The 17,781-nt window shown below is 48.2% G+C and overlaps 1 protein-coding gene across 5 annotated transcripts in view; it reads right to left on the minus strand.

The window, feature by feature from the left end:
• SLC39A11 (solute carrier family 39 member 11) overlaps positions 1-17,781 on the minus strand; it is a 375,544-nt gene that overhangs the window by 267,810 nt on the left and 89,953 nt on the right. For 4 of the 5 annotated variants that reach the window (XM_070389009.1, XM_070389011.1, XM_070389008.1 and 1 more), the window contains exons 2-3: positions 16,935-17,053; positions 11,164-11,202 (exon numbers count right to left, since the gene is read on the minus strand). In XM_070389009.1, the coding sequence (XP_070245110.1) occupies positions 11,164-11,202; positions 16,935-17,042 (147 nt within the window). In that variant the 5' untranslated portion in view covers positions 17,043-17,053. Of the gene's footprint in view, positions 1-11,163; positions 11,203-16,934; positions 17,054-17,781 lie in introns of those variants that run through there. The other variant, XM_070389012.1, reaches the window with a different exon arrangement.

Below are 17,781 nucleotides of genomic sequence, written 5' to 3' on the forward strand. Positions count from 1 at the left end.
CGTTTTAATCTCCTGCTGGTCACTTATGTACAATCCCACCCTCTCGCTGATGGGAACAGGGAAGGATCCCCCCAAACACGGCGGAACAGGTATCCCCAGGGAGTGACAGTGCCCCGGCCCAGTCGACACAGTCGGCCCAGGAGGGCAAGGAAAGGCAGAGGGAGAGGGCAGGAAGCAGGGGGGGCCGTGAGACTGGAGGCCGCCTGAGGGTGAACGTGGGGAAGGAGAGCTGAGACGTGGACCGAGGGCGAGCTGAGACGGGCGGGACGGATGCGCTGAGACGGGCGGGCGGGCGGGGCGGGCGGGGGCGGCAGGCGCAGGATCAAGGCCGCCCCTCCCATATGCTCAAGCACGTGGGCTCCTCCACCGACAGAATGCTGTGCGCTCCCATCACCGCAGAGAGAAGGTAATATATACCATTTCCTCCCCCACACGGTTTATAACGACACAGGAAATCTGAAGCATGAAATTGAAAAGAAGAAATACAAGAATAATAATGACAGTCTGTCTCCGCCCTGGGTGCTTTTCTCCCTTTTTTCTTTCCTTCCCTTCTCGCTTGGCCATCCCCCTCCCCTCCCCAGGATGGAGTCTGATGTCCAGGGGAGGAAGGGGCCCATCTTGCTGGCACAGGATGACGGACAGCGGTGCGGCAGAGCTTTCACCACGCCATCCTGGAACTTCACAGAAACCACTGCCACGTGGGGGCCTGGAGTGCCAGAGTCAGCCTGCTCTCCTATGCTGTGTTCCGGGTCTTCTGCCTGGGCTCAGCCTGGTCTGAGGACACCTGGCTGAGACACAGAAGTTTCCTACCAGAAACGGGCCATCTGAGACCCTGAAAAAGAAAAGGCCTTGCGGGAAGTGACAGGTGCCCCTTAGCGACGCTGCCGACTGTCCCGAGCATGGTCCTGGCTGCGGCAGGGCCGGTCCCCACACTCTCTTCCTGCTCCGGGCCACACCCTCCAGCTCACACGAGACCCCTGGGGGAGGGGGCTCCAAGTCCCACGAGCCCACCCTGGAACATGCCCTCACTATGCTGAGTGCCCACCTAAAGGGCAGCCTTAGCCTCAGAATGGGCTTCCCAGGTAACTCAGTGGTAAAGAATCTCTTTCACCTGCTGATCAGGAGACGCAGGTTCGAGCCCTGGGTCGGGAAGATCCCCTGGAGAAGGAAATGGCAGCCCACTCCAGCATTCTTGCCTGCAGAATCCCATGGACTGAGGGGCCTGATGGGCTGCAGTCCAGGGGGTCGCAACGAGTTGGACACGACTGAAGTGATGAGACAGTGACACCAACGGCTCCAGAACAGACCAGCATCACCTCCCTGCCTCCTGGTGCAGGAGAAAAGCTGTGGACAGTAGGACACAGGAGGCCCTGAGGCTCCCCGGCTCCCCACGTCTTGAAAACACAGATTTAAGAGAGGAGATCCGGGGACTTCCCTGGCGGTCCAGTGGTTAAGACATCACCTTCCAAATCCGGGAAGCGAGGGTTCCACCCCTGAAGCTAGGACCCCACATGCCTCAGGGCCAAAAAACCGAAACACAAGGCTAAAGCAATACTGCAACAAATTCAATAAAGACTTTAAACATGGTATACAAGAAAAAATTAAAAAGAGAGAATGGAGACTCCATGAGACAACTGCCATGAAACTTCCAAGGTGGCCCATCTGGTCCAAGTGATGCTGGGGATGGGACCTGCTCCAGGTCCATGTGGCTTCAGCCTCCCCAGGGGGTCATCTGGGGCCATTTATCTCACTCAGCCTCATAAAGAAGAAAGTGATGGCTCGGGGAAACAAGAGCCATGATCTTTGCAGGAGTCTCATCAGAGCCCATCGGAGTGCTCATACTGTCTGTTGGGGGTTCAGCCCATTTTAGTGTGACCAAAAGACCTCACATTGAAAAATCCCCATGAGCGCATGCCAGGCTTCCCTACGTCTCAGACAATAAGGGGAAAATGCAACAGCAATTGTGTGTGTGTGTGTGTGTGTTCAGTCACTAAGTCGTGTCCGACTCTTTGCAACCCCATGGACTGCAGCACACCAGGCTTCCCTGTCCTTCACTATCTCCCGGAGTTTGCTCAAATTCAATTAGTAACAGCAATTATTAGTTCGTAATCTAGGATCTGTACAGCCGGGAATATAAAAGGTAGGCCTGGGCTTCCCTGGCAGCTCCGTGGCAAAGAGTCCCGCCTGCCAATGCAGATCTGGGTTCGATCCCTGATCCGGGAGGATCCCACATGCCGCAAAGCAGCTAAGCCCACGGGCCACAACTGTCAAGCCTGTGCCCTAGAGCCCGGGAGCCACAGCGACTGAGCCCAGGGGCCACAGCAGCTGGTTCCCTCGCACCCTAGATCCCGTGTCCGCAACAAGAGAAGCCACCGCAATGAGGAGCCCTCGCCCCACGCTGCAAATAGAGAGGAACCTCTGCTTGCTGCAACTAGAGAAAAGCAACACAGACCCAATGCAGCCAAAAATAAATAAGTCATCTCGTTTCATACATGATATTATACATGTTTCAATGCCATTCTCCCAAATCTTCCCACCCTCTCCCCCTGCAACAGAGTCCATAAGACTGATCTATACATCGGTGTCTATTTTGCTGTCTCGTACACAGGGTTATTGTTACCATCTTTCTAAATTCCATATATATGCGTTAGTATACTGTATTGGTGTTTTTCTTTCTGGCTTACTTCACTCTGTATAATAGGCTCCAGTTTCATCCACCTCATTAGAACTGATTCAAATGTATTCTTTTTAATGGCTGAGTAATACTCCATTGTGTATATGTACCACAGCTTTCTTATCCATTCATCTGCTGATGGACATCTAGGTTGCTTCCGTATCATGTATGAAACGAGATGCCAGTCCAGGTTCGATGCACGATACTGGATGCTTGGGGCTAGTGCACTGGAACGACCCAGAGGGATGGTATGGGGAGGGAGGAGGGAGGAGGGTTCAGGATGGGGAACATGTGTATACCTGTGGTGGATTCATTTTTATATTTGGCAAAACTAATACAATTTGTAAAGTTTAAAAATAAAATAAAATTTAAAAAAAAAAAAAGAAAATAAATAAATAAGTCAGTAAAATTATTTTGAAAATAAATAAAAGGTAGGCTTTCTGACCCAACTCAGTGGCTACTCCCTGCACCCTGGCCCTTCTCACTCAACTATCCTCTCTAGGAGAAACCTTTCTAGTGGATCTGGCTGAAATCTCCTCCCTGAATCCCTCATGTAATGACTTAAGCCCATTTCTTCCCATCCATTTCTCCACGGAGATGGAGAACAGCTGGTCACCATCATCCCTCCAGACTCCGAGGCCTTCACTGGAGAGCATCATTAACTTCCAACAGTGCGACGGTTATTTGCAGAAAACGCCACTCACCACTTGCAGCACAAAAGCCGACTCAGCCAAAATGTCCCTAAGAAAAATCACATCTTTCATAAGGACCCAGCTCCCTGTGCGATTAAATAATGGATATTAAATTGCCTTTTCATGCCTAGCAGTGAGCTGTTTGATTGGTGGCCTTTCTCTTCGGCAGTTTCATGGTCATTTTTATTCTGCACAAGTACTTCTTCCTTGAGAGAGAATATACACTGATTTAGAGAACCCTGGTTAGTTCAAACCTCACAAAAAAGAGACATCAGGGCCAGAGCAAAGAAAATGAAAACGGTGACCCTCGATGCTTTGTCCAAATCCATCCAAATGCTCATCTCCGGGGGCCGTGAGTGCTTTTCTCACTTGGGTGAAAGGGCGTTCGATTGCAAGTTTAAATTTACCGTTAATAGGTGCGTAGGGGAATAGGTGGACTGGAAACCGACTGAAACGCTTTGTAATTGCTTTACAACAAAAGAGAGACGCTAACTTCCGTGGAAACTCACCCCTTCAGACATGCAGATCGAAGACGCTCTTAAGGAACCATCCCTTCCAACACCCCCAGACTCCAGCAGACTCAGCTGAGGTCCAAGACGACCAAGGAGCCTCCCCAAGGTCACAGCTCAATGCTGACAGCCCCCGACTTCTCATCTGGGTTTCATCCTAGCTCCATGCCATCTAGCATTTTTTAATTCTGGATAAGTAATTTACTCTCTGTGGTTCTGTTTCTTGTCTGTAAAATAGAGGCAGCTGGTCCAGACATCATCTAGGAGGCACTGAGCTTTAACTGTTGGGACTCAACAGTCAGAGGGTTCACATCCCAGCTCTGCTCCCTGAAGACATGGACGCATCCTGAACGTCCAACAGCAGATGAATGGATAAAGAAGATGTGCCACATGTTTACAGTGGAATACTACTCAGCCATAGAACAGAAGGAAATCAGGCCATTGGCAGCAACACGGAAGCAACTAGAGATGATCCCACTAAGGGAAGTAAGGCAGAAAGGTAAACACCATAGGATATCACTCACATGTGGGATCTAAAACGTGACACAGATGAGCTTATCTACAAAAAGAAACAGACCCGCAGACATAGGGAACGTATGTGTGGTGGCCAAGGGGCAGGGGGAGGAACAAGAAGCGGGAGTGAAGAGGGAGTGTGGGAATAAGAGATGGAGCTCTTATACACGGAGTGGATGAGCGGCAGGGTCCTACTGCACAGCACAGGGACATATGACCAATATCCTGTGAATGAACCGTAACAGAAAAGAATACAAATGCACAGAACCAAAGCACGTTGCTGTGCGGCAGAAATTAACACCACACTGCAATCGGCGACAAAGTTCTTAAAGTAACAATTAAAAAATAAAATGCTTTCATCTCAAATTTAAAGAGGCACAAAAGATGTAAATTCTGGCATGTAAATATCGGTGTGCTTAAATAAAACTATTTCATCCGTCGTTTAAATGGACCCACTGGGATCTAAACAGCGTAGGAGGGAGTTTTCCCTGGCCGTCCAGTGCTTAGGTCTTGGTGCTTTCACTGCTGAGGGCCAGGTTAAATCCCCGGTTGGGGAACTAAGATCCCAAAAGCCATGCAGCCAAAAAAAATTAATTAAATAAAAATAAACAGCATAGGGATTTGATTCTCTCTGTTATCCACTTAAAAATGTACACAAAATAAGTTGTGTGTTTATGTCTTATGTACTTTTCTGTTCCAGGGTTATATTCTACACACAAAAACACAAGAGCTAGCTATTATTCAAAAGTCAAAAAATGTATACCATTCCTTTTTCTCCTTGATTAGTATATCAATTCCATTTTCCCACCGAATTTTATCCTAGAGCAACTTATATTTTATGCTAGAAAGGCTATTATTGGTTTCTTTCTCATACTGGTTTGCAATAAAATATCTATGCACATTTTAATTTAATTTTTTTTAATTTCCTGTGAGCCTAGAGTTCTAACTGCTTAAATAACAATTTCCTGGATTGAATGACTATTAAAACTATTAGTGGTTGAGAACAGATTCATAACAGCAAAAATTTAATCTACCATTTCATAATTATTAGATATTCAAAAGTCTAATAATATTTATTCTTGGAAATACTTATTTTCAAGGATGAGGCCTTTTTCTAATTTTTTCAGTTTTCATTCATATATCTGTGAATAAACATTAAGTGGTTCAAGTTTTTTTTTCTTAAACAAAGAAAACGTATTCATGTAAAGAAGATAGAAAAAACAAATATTTTGTTCTAATACTGTCATTTTTTTTTTTTAAATTTTTTTATTTATCTACCTAGTTGGCTACTCTGGCTCTCAGGTGTGGCATGTGGCATCTTTAGTGACAGCATGTGGGATCTAGTTCCCTGACCAGGGATTGAACCTGGGCTCCCCGCAATTGGGAGCACAGAGTCTTAACCACTAGACCACCAGGGAATTTTGTTCTTTGAACTGTATCTGCTGCTGCTGCTGCTAAGTCGCTTCAGTTGTGTCCGACTCTGTGCGACCCCACAGACGGCAGCCCACCAGGCTCTGCCATCCCTGGAATTCTCCAGGCAAGAACACTGGAGTGGGTTGCCATTCCTTCTCCAGTGCATGAAAGTGAAAAGTGAAAGGGAAGTTGCTCAGTCGTGTCCAACTCTTCCCAACCCCATGGGCTGCAGCCTACCAGGCTCCTCCAGCCATGGGATTTTCCAGGCAAGAGTACTGGAGTGGGGTGCCATTGACTAAGGCCCCAAATCCCAGAGCAGTTCAGTTCAGTTCAGTTCAGTCGCTCAGACGTGTCGGACTCTTTGTGACCCCATGAACTGCAGCACGCCAGGCCTCCCTGTCCATCACCAACTCCCAGAGTTTACTCAGACTCATGTCCATTGAGTCGGTGATGCCATCCAACCATCTCATCCTCTGTCATCCCCTTCTCCTCTGGCCCTCAATCTTTCCCAGCATTAGGGTCTTTTCCAATGAGTCAGGTCTTCGCATCAGGTGGCCAAAGTATTAGAGTTTCAGCTTCAGCATTGGTCCACCAGGGAAATTTACATTAAAGGATTTCTTTCTCTCTTTATTTTTGGCCACACCATGTGGCTTTAGGGATCTTATTTCCCTGAAAGGACAGTATCTGAATTGCTAAAGGATTTGTGTCCAGTGATCAGTGATCTGATCATCATCTCCACCCCAGCACCCACACACCAAGGGTCACTCCGTCTGTGTGTGGAGATGCTGCTACTCAGAGGCAAAGAACCAAGGCAAGAGAGCATCTTCCTTTGATAAAGCAGGAGAGGGCAGCTGTGTCGCAGAAGGTGGGAAGGCACAATCCGCCTTGGGATATTCTTAGGCACAGCAGTTTGGCCAAAGAGAACAAAACTGGAAGCTGAGGACACGGACACTGATTTTGCAACAACTCTCTGTGCCCCATGGAACACCTAGAATGCTTCCACAGACTCTGATCTCAGAGTTACTGGCTTAGAGGACTCTCAGGAGGTCCCACCCTCAGGCCAGGTTTTGCAGATCACAGAAGTACAAAAACAGGAGCAAGGAACCAAATTTGACTCAATGGAAAGGGAAAAGCACAAACTAACGTGCCTGCTAATGTGACTGATGACACTGAGAAATGAACTCATGAGGTCAGTAGGTGCCCAATATGCTATTGGAGAAGAGTGGAGAAATCACTCCAGAAAGAATGAACAGACGGAGCCAAAGCAAAAACAACACCCGGGTGTGGATATGACTGGTGATGGAAGTAAAGTCTGATGCTGTAAAAAGTAATATTGCATAGGAACCTGAAATGTAAGGTCCATGAATCAAAGCCAAATTGGAAGTGGTCAAGCAGGAGATGGCAAGAGTGAACATCAACATTATAGGAATCAGTGAACTAAAATGGACTGGAAAGGGCAAATTTAATTCAGACAACCATAATATCTACTACTGTGGGCAGGAATCCCTTAGAAGAAATGGAGTAGCCATCATAGTCAACAAAAGGGTCCAAAATGCAATACTTGGGTACAATCTCAAAAATGACAGAATGATCTCTGTTCATTTCCAAGGCAAACCATTCAGTATCACAGTAATCCAAGTCTATGCCCCAACCAGTAATGCTGAAGAAGCTGAAGTTGGACGGTTCTATAAAGACCTACAAGACCTTCTAGAACTAACACCCAAAAAAGATGTCCTTTTTATTAAAGGGGACTGGAATGCAAAAGTAGGAAGTCAAGAAATACCTGGAGTAACAGGCAAATTTGGGCCTGGAATACAGAATGAAGCAGGGCAAAGGCTATCAGAGTTTTGCTAAGAGAACGCAATGGTCATAGCAAAAACCCTCTTCCAACAACACAAGAGAAGACTCTATGCATGGACATCATCAGATGGTCAATACTGAAATCAGATTATATTCTTTGCAGCCAAAGATGGAGAAGATTTATACAGTCAGCAAAAACAAGACCTATACAGTCAGCAAAAACAAGACCAGGAGATGACTGTGGCTCAGATCATGAACTACTTATTCCAAAATTCAGACTTAAATTGAGAAAAGTAGGGAAAACCACTAGACCATTCAGGTATGACCTAAATCAAACCCCTTATGACTATACAGTGGAAGTGAGAAATAGATTCAAGGGACTAGATCTGATAGACAGAGTGCCTGAAGAACTATGGACAGAGGTTCATGACATTGTACAGGAGGCAGTGATCAAGACCATCCAGGAGAAAAAGAAATGCAAAAGGGCAAAATGGTTGTCTATGGAGGCCTTACAAATAGCTGAGAAAAGAAGAGAAGCCAAAGGCAAAGGAAAAAAGGAAAGATATATCCACTTGAATGCAGAGTTCCAAAGAATACCAAGCTGAGATAAGAAAGCCTTCCTCCATGATCAATGCAAAGAAAGAGAGGGAAACAATAGAATGGGAAAGACTAGAGATCTCTTCAAGAAAATTAGAGATACCAAGGGAACATTTCATGCAAAGATGGGCTCAATAAAGGACAGAAATGGTATGGACCTAACAGAAGCAGAAGATATTAAGAAGAGGTGGCAAGAATACACAGAAGAACTATACAAAAAAATCTTCATGACCCAGATAACCACGATGGTGTGATCACTCACCTAGACCCAGAGATCCTGGATTGCAAAGTCAAGTGGGCCTTAGGAAGCATCACTACGAACAAAGCTAGTGGAGGTGATGGCATTCCAGTTGAGCTATTTCAAATCCTAAAAGATGATGCTGTGAAAGTGCTGCACTCAATATGCCCGCAAATTTGGAAAATTCAGCAGTGGCCACAAGACTGGAAAAGGTCAGTTTTCATTCCAATCCCAAAGAAAGGCAATGCCAAAGAATGTTCAAACCAGCGCACAATTGCACTCATCTCACATGCTAACAAAGTGATACTCAAAATTCTTCAAGCTAGGCTTCAACAATATGGAAACCGAGAACTTCCAGATGTTCAAGCTGGATTTAGAAAAGGCAGAGGAACCAGAGATCAAATTGCCAACATCTGCTGGATCATCAAAAATGCAACAGAATTCCAGAAAAACATCTACTCTTTTATTGATTACGCCACACCCTTTGACTGTGTGGATCACAACAAATTGTGAAAAGTTCTTCAAGAGATGGGAATACCAGACTACCTGACCTGCCTCCTGAGAAATCTTTATGCAAGTCAAGAAGCAACAGTTAGAACTGGACATGGAACAGCAGACCAGTTCCAAATAGGGAAAGGAGTTTGTCAAGGCTGTATATTGTCACCCTGCTTATTTAACTTATATGCAGAGTTCATCTTGTGAAATGCCAGGCTGGATGAAGCACAAGCTGGAATCAAGATTGCCGGGAGAAATATCAATAACCTCAGATATGCAGATAACAGTACCCTTATGGCAGAAAGTGAAGAGGAACTAAAGAGCCTCTTGATGAAAGTGAAAGAGGAGAGTGAAAAAGTTGGCTTAAAACTCAACATTCAGAAAACTAAGATCATAGCATCTGGTCCCATCACTTCATGGCAAATAGATGGGGAAACAATGGAAACAGTGAGAGGCTTTATTTTTTTTTTGGCTCCAAAATCACTGCAGATGGTGACTGCAGCCCTGAAATTAAAAGATGCTTGCTCCTTGGAAAAAAAGTTATGACCAACCTAGACAGCATATTCAAAAGCAGAGACATTACTTTGCCAGAAAGGTCCATGTAGTCAGAGCTATGGTTTTTCCAGTAGTTATGTATGGATGTGAGTGTTGGACTATAAAGAAAGCTGAGCACTGAAGAATTGATGCTTTTGAACTATGGTGTTGGAGAAGATTCTTGAGAGTCCCTTGGACTTCAAGGAGATCCAACCAGTCCATCCTAAAGGAAATCAGTCCTGAATATTCACTGAAAGGACTGATGCTGAAGCTGAAACTGCAATACTTTGGCCACCTGATGCGAAGAGCTGACTCACTGGAAAAGACTTTGATGCTGGGAAAGACTGAAGGCAGGAGGAGAAGGGGATGACAGACGATGAGATGGTTGGATGGCATCACTGACTCAATGGGGATGAGTTTGAGCTGGACTTTGAGTGGGAGTTGGTGATGGACAAGGAGGCCTGGCGTGCTGCAGTCCATGGGGTCGCAAAGAGTCGGACTCGACTGTGCGACTGACCTGAACTGAATGTGATTGATGAGAGTGGAATACACAGCACCTCCAGGTGGTATTCATGCCTAGAAAATGGAATCCGCACTAAGTGAGCCTCTAGGTCTGACTCCCAGTTTACGGGAGACCCAGGGGACAGAGGAACAAGTTCAACAGCACCAGGAGGCAATCCGCCAAGGTCAAATCATGGGACGTTCTACAGACCAACGACTCAGCTTCTCTAACAAGTTACTAGGGGTAGGGGTGGAAATGGTGGGGTGGGGGAGAGTACTGTTAAATAATAAAAGAGACTGAAGATACTCAGTATGAAACAAATTCAAGGCTGCTCCCCAGTGGTCCGGTGGTTAGGACTTGATGCCGTCACTGCCAAGGCCCAGGTTTCATCCCTGGTCAGGGAACTAAGACCCAGTAAACCTTGAGCTATGCCCCCAAAAAAGGAAACAAATTGAACATGAAAATCTTGTTTGGATCGTGATTCTAACAAAACAGTTTTAGGAGACACCTTTGAAAAACAGAGGAAGTCTGTGAAGTCAAATATTGGATACTAATAAGGAAATATTAATTTTGGTAGGTGTGATAATACCATGCCAACTATGTTTTTCTTTTTTTTAATCATCATTCAGTTAGAGTTGTGCATTGAATTTACAAGTGAAATTATATGATGTCTGAGATTTGCTTTTACAAAACAGTCTCCCTCCCACGTATACTAGGCGGAGGGAGGTTGGGGGAGGAGGGGTATGTTAAATGAGCTTAGCAAATGTCACTAATGATTGAAGCTGAGCTGTGGGGACGCTGGGGGTACCTTATGGGATTCTCTCCACTTTTGTACGTGTTTGAAAATACCCATAATATAAGGTCTTATGGGTGACAAGGAGGAGTAAAGAACGTATTTGATTAGTGCCAACAGAGCTCTGTGCTAAGCCCTCCCTAAACATATATACCTCACTTGGAATACTTATTTACAAGTCCTGAGACGGCTGCCAACAAGCCTCTTTCTCTGTCTAAGGAAAGGCAGGGGCATTGCCTTTGCTGGATGCAAACAGGGTCAGCGATCAGAGGGAGCCATTGGCAACTGGAGATTACAAAGGGGGAACGTGGCCACAAGGGCAGAGGCTGGAAATACGCCTTGGCAGAGAAATAACAGAAGAAACATTCTCCACTCAGATCCCTCCCACCATGTGCTGACTTACCCCTGCAGCAAAGCCAAGGCTTCCATCTAAGATCCGCCTCTGAAAATGAAAAAAAGATGTTTCAGTTTCTAAGAAACGTTTCATGGGATAGGAGGCAATCATAAGCCTAAGAAAGCCACATGAATAAAGACATGCAAATATATCTGGAACCCTGGACCCACGTCTTTATAAAATGAGCCAAGAGTCAGGGGGGAAAAATTTTTTTTAAACCGTCCATGCATTCCACAACCAATGAGAGGCTTCATTTAGCACGACCCTTGGCTCGCATTGGTCCACGTGCTTTACATCTTTCTCAGCGCTCCCTGTGAACCATGGCTATAAACCTTTAGTAAGGAGCTGGTATGGGCTTTCCTGGTGGCTCAGAGGGTAAACCGTCTGCCTACAATTCGGGAGACCCAGGTTCGATCCCTGGGTCGGGAATATCCCCTGGGGAAGGAAGTGGAAACCTACTCCAGTACTCTTGCCTGGAAAACCCCACGGACTGAGAAGCCTGGTAGGGGTCACAAAGAGTCGGACACGACTGAGCGACTTCACTAAGGAGCTGGTATAAAGTTGGAAATTGACAAGTACTGACAAGGAGCACGTGGACCAACCAAAATCCTCCCGCACTGCAGGTGGGCATACAAGCTGGTCCATCCACTTTGGAAAGCTGGCAGCATCCGCTCAAAGTGAAACTTCATCAGCATGCCCCATGACTCAGCAGTGAGGGCCATGCGTAATTACCAACAGAAACACATACTTGGATTCAGCGGACTTGTGGGCAAAAATGCTTTTTATGGCACTACTTGTGAGAGCTGAAACTCAAAACTACCCAGAGGTCCACAGAGGCAGAATGGATAGGTCACGAAGATGTATACACACAGAGAACACCATGTAGGAAGGAGAACATGCATACACACGTGACTGGAGCTCACAGTCAGGCAGCGGCATTCGGGAAATGCAAAAACGGTGAAAGTGCAAGTCACTCAGTCGTGTCCAACTCTTTGTGACCCCATGGACTGTAGTCCATGGAATTCTCCAGGTCAGAATACTGGAGTGGGTAGCATTTGCCTTCTCCAGGGGATCTTCCCAGCCCAGGGATCAAAGCCAGGTGTCCCGCATTGCAGGCAGATTCTTTACCAGCTGAGCCGCAAGGGAAGCCCAAGAATACTAGAGTGGGTTGCCTATCCCTTCTCCAGCAGATCTTCCCGACCCAGGAATTGAACCATGGTCTCCTGCATTGCAGGTGGATTCTTTACCAACTGAGCAATAAATAGGGTGAAATCAGCCAGACATAGAAGAGCATACACTATACAATACACTCTACAAAACAGAGAAAACGAAACTCTGCTGTTGGAGACCAGGAGAGGGGCTGCCCTTGGAATGCAGTAGGGGACTGGGGTAGGGATTGCAAGGGACCCTGAAAGGATTGCTGCAGGGGAGGGCAGGGGTTCAGTTCAGCTCAGTTTAGTTCAGTCGCTCAGTCGTGTCTAACTCTTTGTGACCTCATGGACTGCAGCACGCCAGGCCTCCCTGTCTCCATCGAGTCGGTGATGCCATCCAACCATCTCATCCTCTGTTGTCCCCTTCTCCTCCTGCCTTCAATCTTTCCCAGCATCAGGGTCTTTACATGGGTCTTCATATGGGTCTTCATCAGGGTCTGACAATGAGTCAGCTCTTCACATCAGGTGGCCAAAGTATTGGAGTTTCAGCTTCAATATCAGTTCTTCCAATGAACACCCAGGACTGATTTCCTTTAGGATGGACTGGTTGGATCTCCTTGCAGTCCAAGGGACTCTCAAGAGTTTTCTCCAACACCACAGTTCAAAAGCATCAATTCTTCGGTGCTCAGCTTTCTTTATAGTCCAACTCACATCCATACATGACCACTGGAAACCATAGCTTTGACTAGACGGACCTTTGTTGGCAAAGTAATGTTTCTGCTTTTGAATATGCTGTCTAGGTTGGTCATGACTTTCCTTCCAAGGATTAAGAGTCTTTTAATTTCATGGCTGCAGTCACCATCTGCAGTGATTTTGGAGCCAAAAAAAAATAAAGTCTGACACTGTTTCCACTGTTTCCCCATCTATTTGCCATGAAGTGATGGGACCGGATGCCATGATCTTAGTTTTCTGAATGTTGAGTTTTAAGCCAACTTTTTCACTCTCCGCTTTTCACTTTTATCAAGAGGCTCTTTAGTTCTTCTTCACTTTCTGCCATAAGGGTGCTGTTATCTCCATCAGTTCAGTTCGGTTCAGTCACTCAGTCGTGTCTGACTCTTTGCGACCCCATGAATTGCAGCACGCCAGGCCTCCCTGTCCATCACCAACTCCTGGAGTTCACCAAACCCACGTCCGTCGAGTCCGTGATGCCATCCAGCCATCTCATCCTCTGTGGTCCCCTTTTCCTCCTGCATATCTGAGGTTATTGATATTTCTCCCAGCAATCTTGATTGCAGCTTATGCTTCTTCCAGCCCAGCGTTTCTCATGATGTACTCTGCATATAAGTTAAATAAGCAGGGTGACAATATACAGCCTTGACAAACTCCTTTCCCTGTTTGAAACCAGTCTGTTGTTCCATGTCCAGTACTAACTGTTGCTTCCTGACTTGCATACAGGTTTCTCAAGAGGCAGGTCAAGTGGTCTGGTATTCCCATCTCTTGAAGAATTTTCCACAGTTTATTGTGATCCACACAAAGGCCTTGGCATAGTCAATAAAGCAGAAATAGATGTTTTTCTGGAACTCTCTTGCTTTTTCGATGATCCAGCAGATGGTGGCAATTTGATCTCTGGTTCCTCTGCCTTTTCTAAAACCAGCTTGAACATCTGGAAGTTCATGGTTCACATATCATTGAAGCCTGGCTTGGAGAATTTTGAGCATTACTTTACTAGCGTGTGAGATGAGTGCTATTGTGCAGTAGTTTGAGCATTCTTTGGCATTGCCTGTCAGGGGTTGGGGGGATCCTATTCTAGTACTTGATCTGGGCGCTATTTCCATGGACACTGGTGAAAAGTCATCAAGCTGTACACTTAGAAAATGCATTTTCCTTTCTTTAAATTATTTCTGTATTTTGGGGTGTGCTGGGTCTAGCCGTGACAAGTGAGGGCTGCTCCCCAGCTGTGGTGCCCTGGCTTCTCATCGCAGTGGCTTCTCTTATCGCGGCTCGAGGGCTCCGGATCTCGGGCTCAGTACTTGAGGTGCGTGGGCTTAGTTGATCTTCCCACACCGGGGATCGAACCCGTGTTCCCTGCATTGGCAGGTGGATTCTTAACCACTGGACCATCAGGGAAGTCCATAAAATGTGCATTTTTCTATATGCGTTGTGTTTTTCAATAAAAAGATTTTCTTTTTAAGGAGGGGCCTAAGTTATATAATCTCTAGCCACATGGACACAGTTGCTATTGTTCAGTCATAAACTAACTGTCCAGCTGTTGGGGACTGGCTAAATAAACTGCACTGCATTTTTACGGCAGGATGTTCTACAGCTATCTAAGTAACTAATCAAAATAATCAAAAAACCATTTAGGGTTAGGGAGGGATGCCTATGACATCCAGTGAAAAATGCTCATTATAAAAATTCATAATTTGATCCTCATTATATACAGAAAACAGATATGTCTGTATTTGTATACTCAAATACAGCCAAATAAACTTGAAGAAATATTTCAGTTTTCCTTTCAGAAAAGTGAGATTGGGAACGTTTTTTATTATTTCTTTCGGCTTCTCCACATTTTTTGAGTTCCCTACAATCACAATACGATTTTTTTTCAATCAAGAAAATGAATTTGGGGGACTTTCCTGCTGGTCCAGTGGCTAGGACTCTGTGCTCCCAAGGCAGGGGGCCTGGGTTTGACCCCTGGTCAGGGAACTAGATCCCACGTGCCTCAACTAAGACCCACTGCTGCCAAATAAACAAATGTTAAAAAAAAAAAAAAAAGAATTTCGAGTGAACTTAAGCTGCTGTTGATAGCAGTGGAGATGGCTGAGTGTCCATCATCCCCAGGAATCCTCACTGAAGCCCCTATATCAGCTGGGTGAAAACTGAGGTTCGCCGGGGCAGGAGGAGAAGTGCTTGCCTCTGGGCACTCCCGTCCACAGCTGGCTTTATTCCCTCATGTCTGGCCCTTCCCACCTCTCTGGCACGGCTCCTGTGCAGAGAGGGCTCACCTAGCCCAGCTGAGCCTGCTCCCAAGGCTGGTCCTTAGCTGGCTCCTGGGAAGCTGGCACTGGGACTGCTCCCCCATCCCTGACCGATAAGAGTGGGTCCCTGTGCCCATTTCACAAACCAGGTGATTTATCCAGGACAGCTGCTTTCCTTCTGAGAGTCTGGAATTTGGGTTGGTGGCTCAGCTGCCTCTGTGGCCAGCCCCCAGTAAAGACCTTGAGGACCGAGCCGGTACTGGGCGTCCCTGGGCAGACACATCGTCCACGTGTTACCACGTTGTCACTGCTGGGGAAGGAGCGCGCTCTGTGCCTCCTCATAGGAGGAAGGGCGCGTCAGACCCCAAATCTGTGCACAGATCTCCCCAGACCCTGATGTAGCTGTTGTGTCCTTTCGCTGTGATAGACCTTAGCGACGACGACGTGGCTCAGCCATGTGCCGAGTCCCACGAGCCCGTCTAGTGAATCACGGCATCTGTGAGTGCTCGTGGGGACCCCCGACACGCCTCTGCACAGAGAAGTGTCTCAGCCGTTCCTCCTACTGACCTGGGGGCAACACTAACGGGAGACAGATTAGGAGCTCTCAGCTCCCAGGGGAGGGGGCACCTCTGCGATGGCTTCTCGCTTCCGAGCGGCCTCCACAGCACCGACCGGGCTCACTCGGGACCTGTGGACTTCCACTCAGGTCTCTGCGGCCAGCCGGTCAGCCAGAACCCAGCTCTTCCGACTTAGATCTCTGCTTCTAAACGCAACTGAAACTGGGCAAGATGGAAACACGGGCTGCTGTACCCCAGAAGGGCTCGAGGACAGGACCCTGGGGGACCTGGCACAGCTGTCGGGAGACGGGCGGGGCGCTGGGTCGCCTGCTGACAGCAGCCTGGGACCCGGACCAGTCTCTGCAGGCTCCCAGCCCAGTTCCCGACGACATCAGCACTGCTGTACAGGTCCTGACACGAGAGGACCCCGGCCGGCCGGCTTCCCGGGCCTCTCGGCGGGTCTGCCTCGCTCCTCCAGCGCGTGCCCGCTCGCCACAGCTGCCCTGCCTGCGCCCCGAGCACGGCGGGTGCAGGGACTCTGCATTCATCAGGACGCCGTGGACTCGGGCAGCCTGGGCTGGAGGAGAGGCAGGGCCTCCAGGCACAGGAGGCGGGCGTGGGCTGGGGAGGGGCGGGAGGGTGCACGGAGTGTGCATGGAGGGGGGTTCTGGGAGATGTAGGGGTGCACGGGGTGGGGTGGGGTTTTCAGGGGCCTGGGGGGCAGGGGGCAGGTCTGTGTGTGTTCATCCCAAAGGGGACGAGGGAGGAAAGGAAGAGCCTAGAAATGGGCTGAAGGGGACAGAGCCGGCCACCTAGCTTTTTCCAGGGTCTTTTCTGCCCCTCACGGCACAGGGCGAGGGGGTCAAACCTCACACAAATTGCCACCTGCTCCAGGCCCGAGAACCTGGGCAGCAGAGAGAAATCAGGTGGGGGCTCCTAATGGCCAAAACACTGGGCATCGGGAAGGGAGACGCAGAGGGCCCATGAGCTCCCAGGCAGGGGGCTGGGGTGGGGGGGGCGAGGGAAGGAAAGGGGCAGAGTTCACTACAAAAGGCCCCCCCGCGAACCCCCAAAACCAAAGCGAGGCAACTCACCTGTCCGCTAGAGAAGACGAACACGAGGGCCGCCCCGGCCGCTGTCAACCCCCAGGTGAAGAAGGTGCCCAGCAGGGCCTGGGACACGGGGCTGTGGCCGTGGAGCATGCTGGATACGGCTGTGTGCAGAGGAGCAGAGAGGGTCAGCGCCCATGGTCCCTCCCTGGGACGCGCACGCGCTAAGGGGCCCGCACTTCCTCCACGGGATCCGCCGGCACACCCGTCACTGACCCGGCCCAGGCTAGCCTGGGTGGCCTGGGTGGCTTCACCCAGGCTGACCCCAGCTATCAGAAACCATCCAGCTCTGAAAGGAGATAACCAGGGAGACACCGGGGGAGGAGATGACAGGAAGGAAGGGAAGGCACTGGGAAACAGTTCTAAAGACGTGCAAAGAATGCAAATTCCTTAGCCTGGGGGGAGAGAGTCTGGGACATCTGGCTGCAGCCTTTGGGCATGTTCTACCTGTTTCACCTGAGCCTTGCCTATCATCCATCATCAGTCTAGTCTCCTCCGAGCACAGGTTGACCAGCTCAGATGCCCTCCTGAAGCTCTTCCACCCAAAGAAAGTGTTGGTCACTCAGTCACATCCAACTGTTTGTGATTCCACAGACTGCAGCTCACCAGGCTCCTCTGTCCCTAGGATTTCCCAGGCAAGAACACTGGAGAGGGTAGCCATTCCCTTCTCCAGGGGCTCTTTCTCACCCAAGGATCGAACCCGCATCTCCTGCACTGCTGGCAGATTCTTTACCATTTGAGCTACCAAGGAAGCCTGATCGAACTTTCAGCAGCTCTCCAGAGCAGTTCTCATGGCAGCCCCCGTGGCCGCCAAGGATTCACTCCATCAGCT

Source organism: Bos mutus, chromosome 19 (assembly GCF_027580195.1).
Source record: "Bos mutus isolate GX-2022 chromosome 19, NWIPB_WYAK_1.1, whole genome shotgun sequence".
Taxonomy (NCBI): domain Eukaryota; kingdom Metazoa; phylum Chordata; class Mammalia; order Artiodactyla; family Bovidae; genus Bos; species Bos mutus.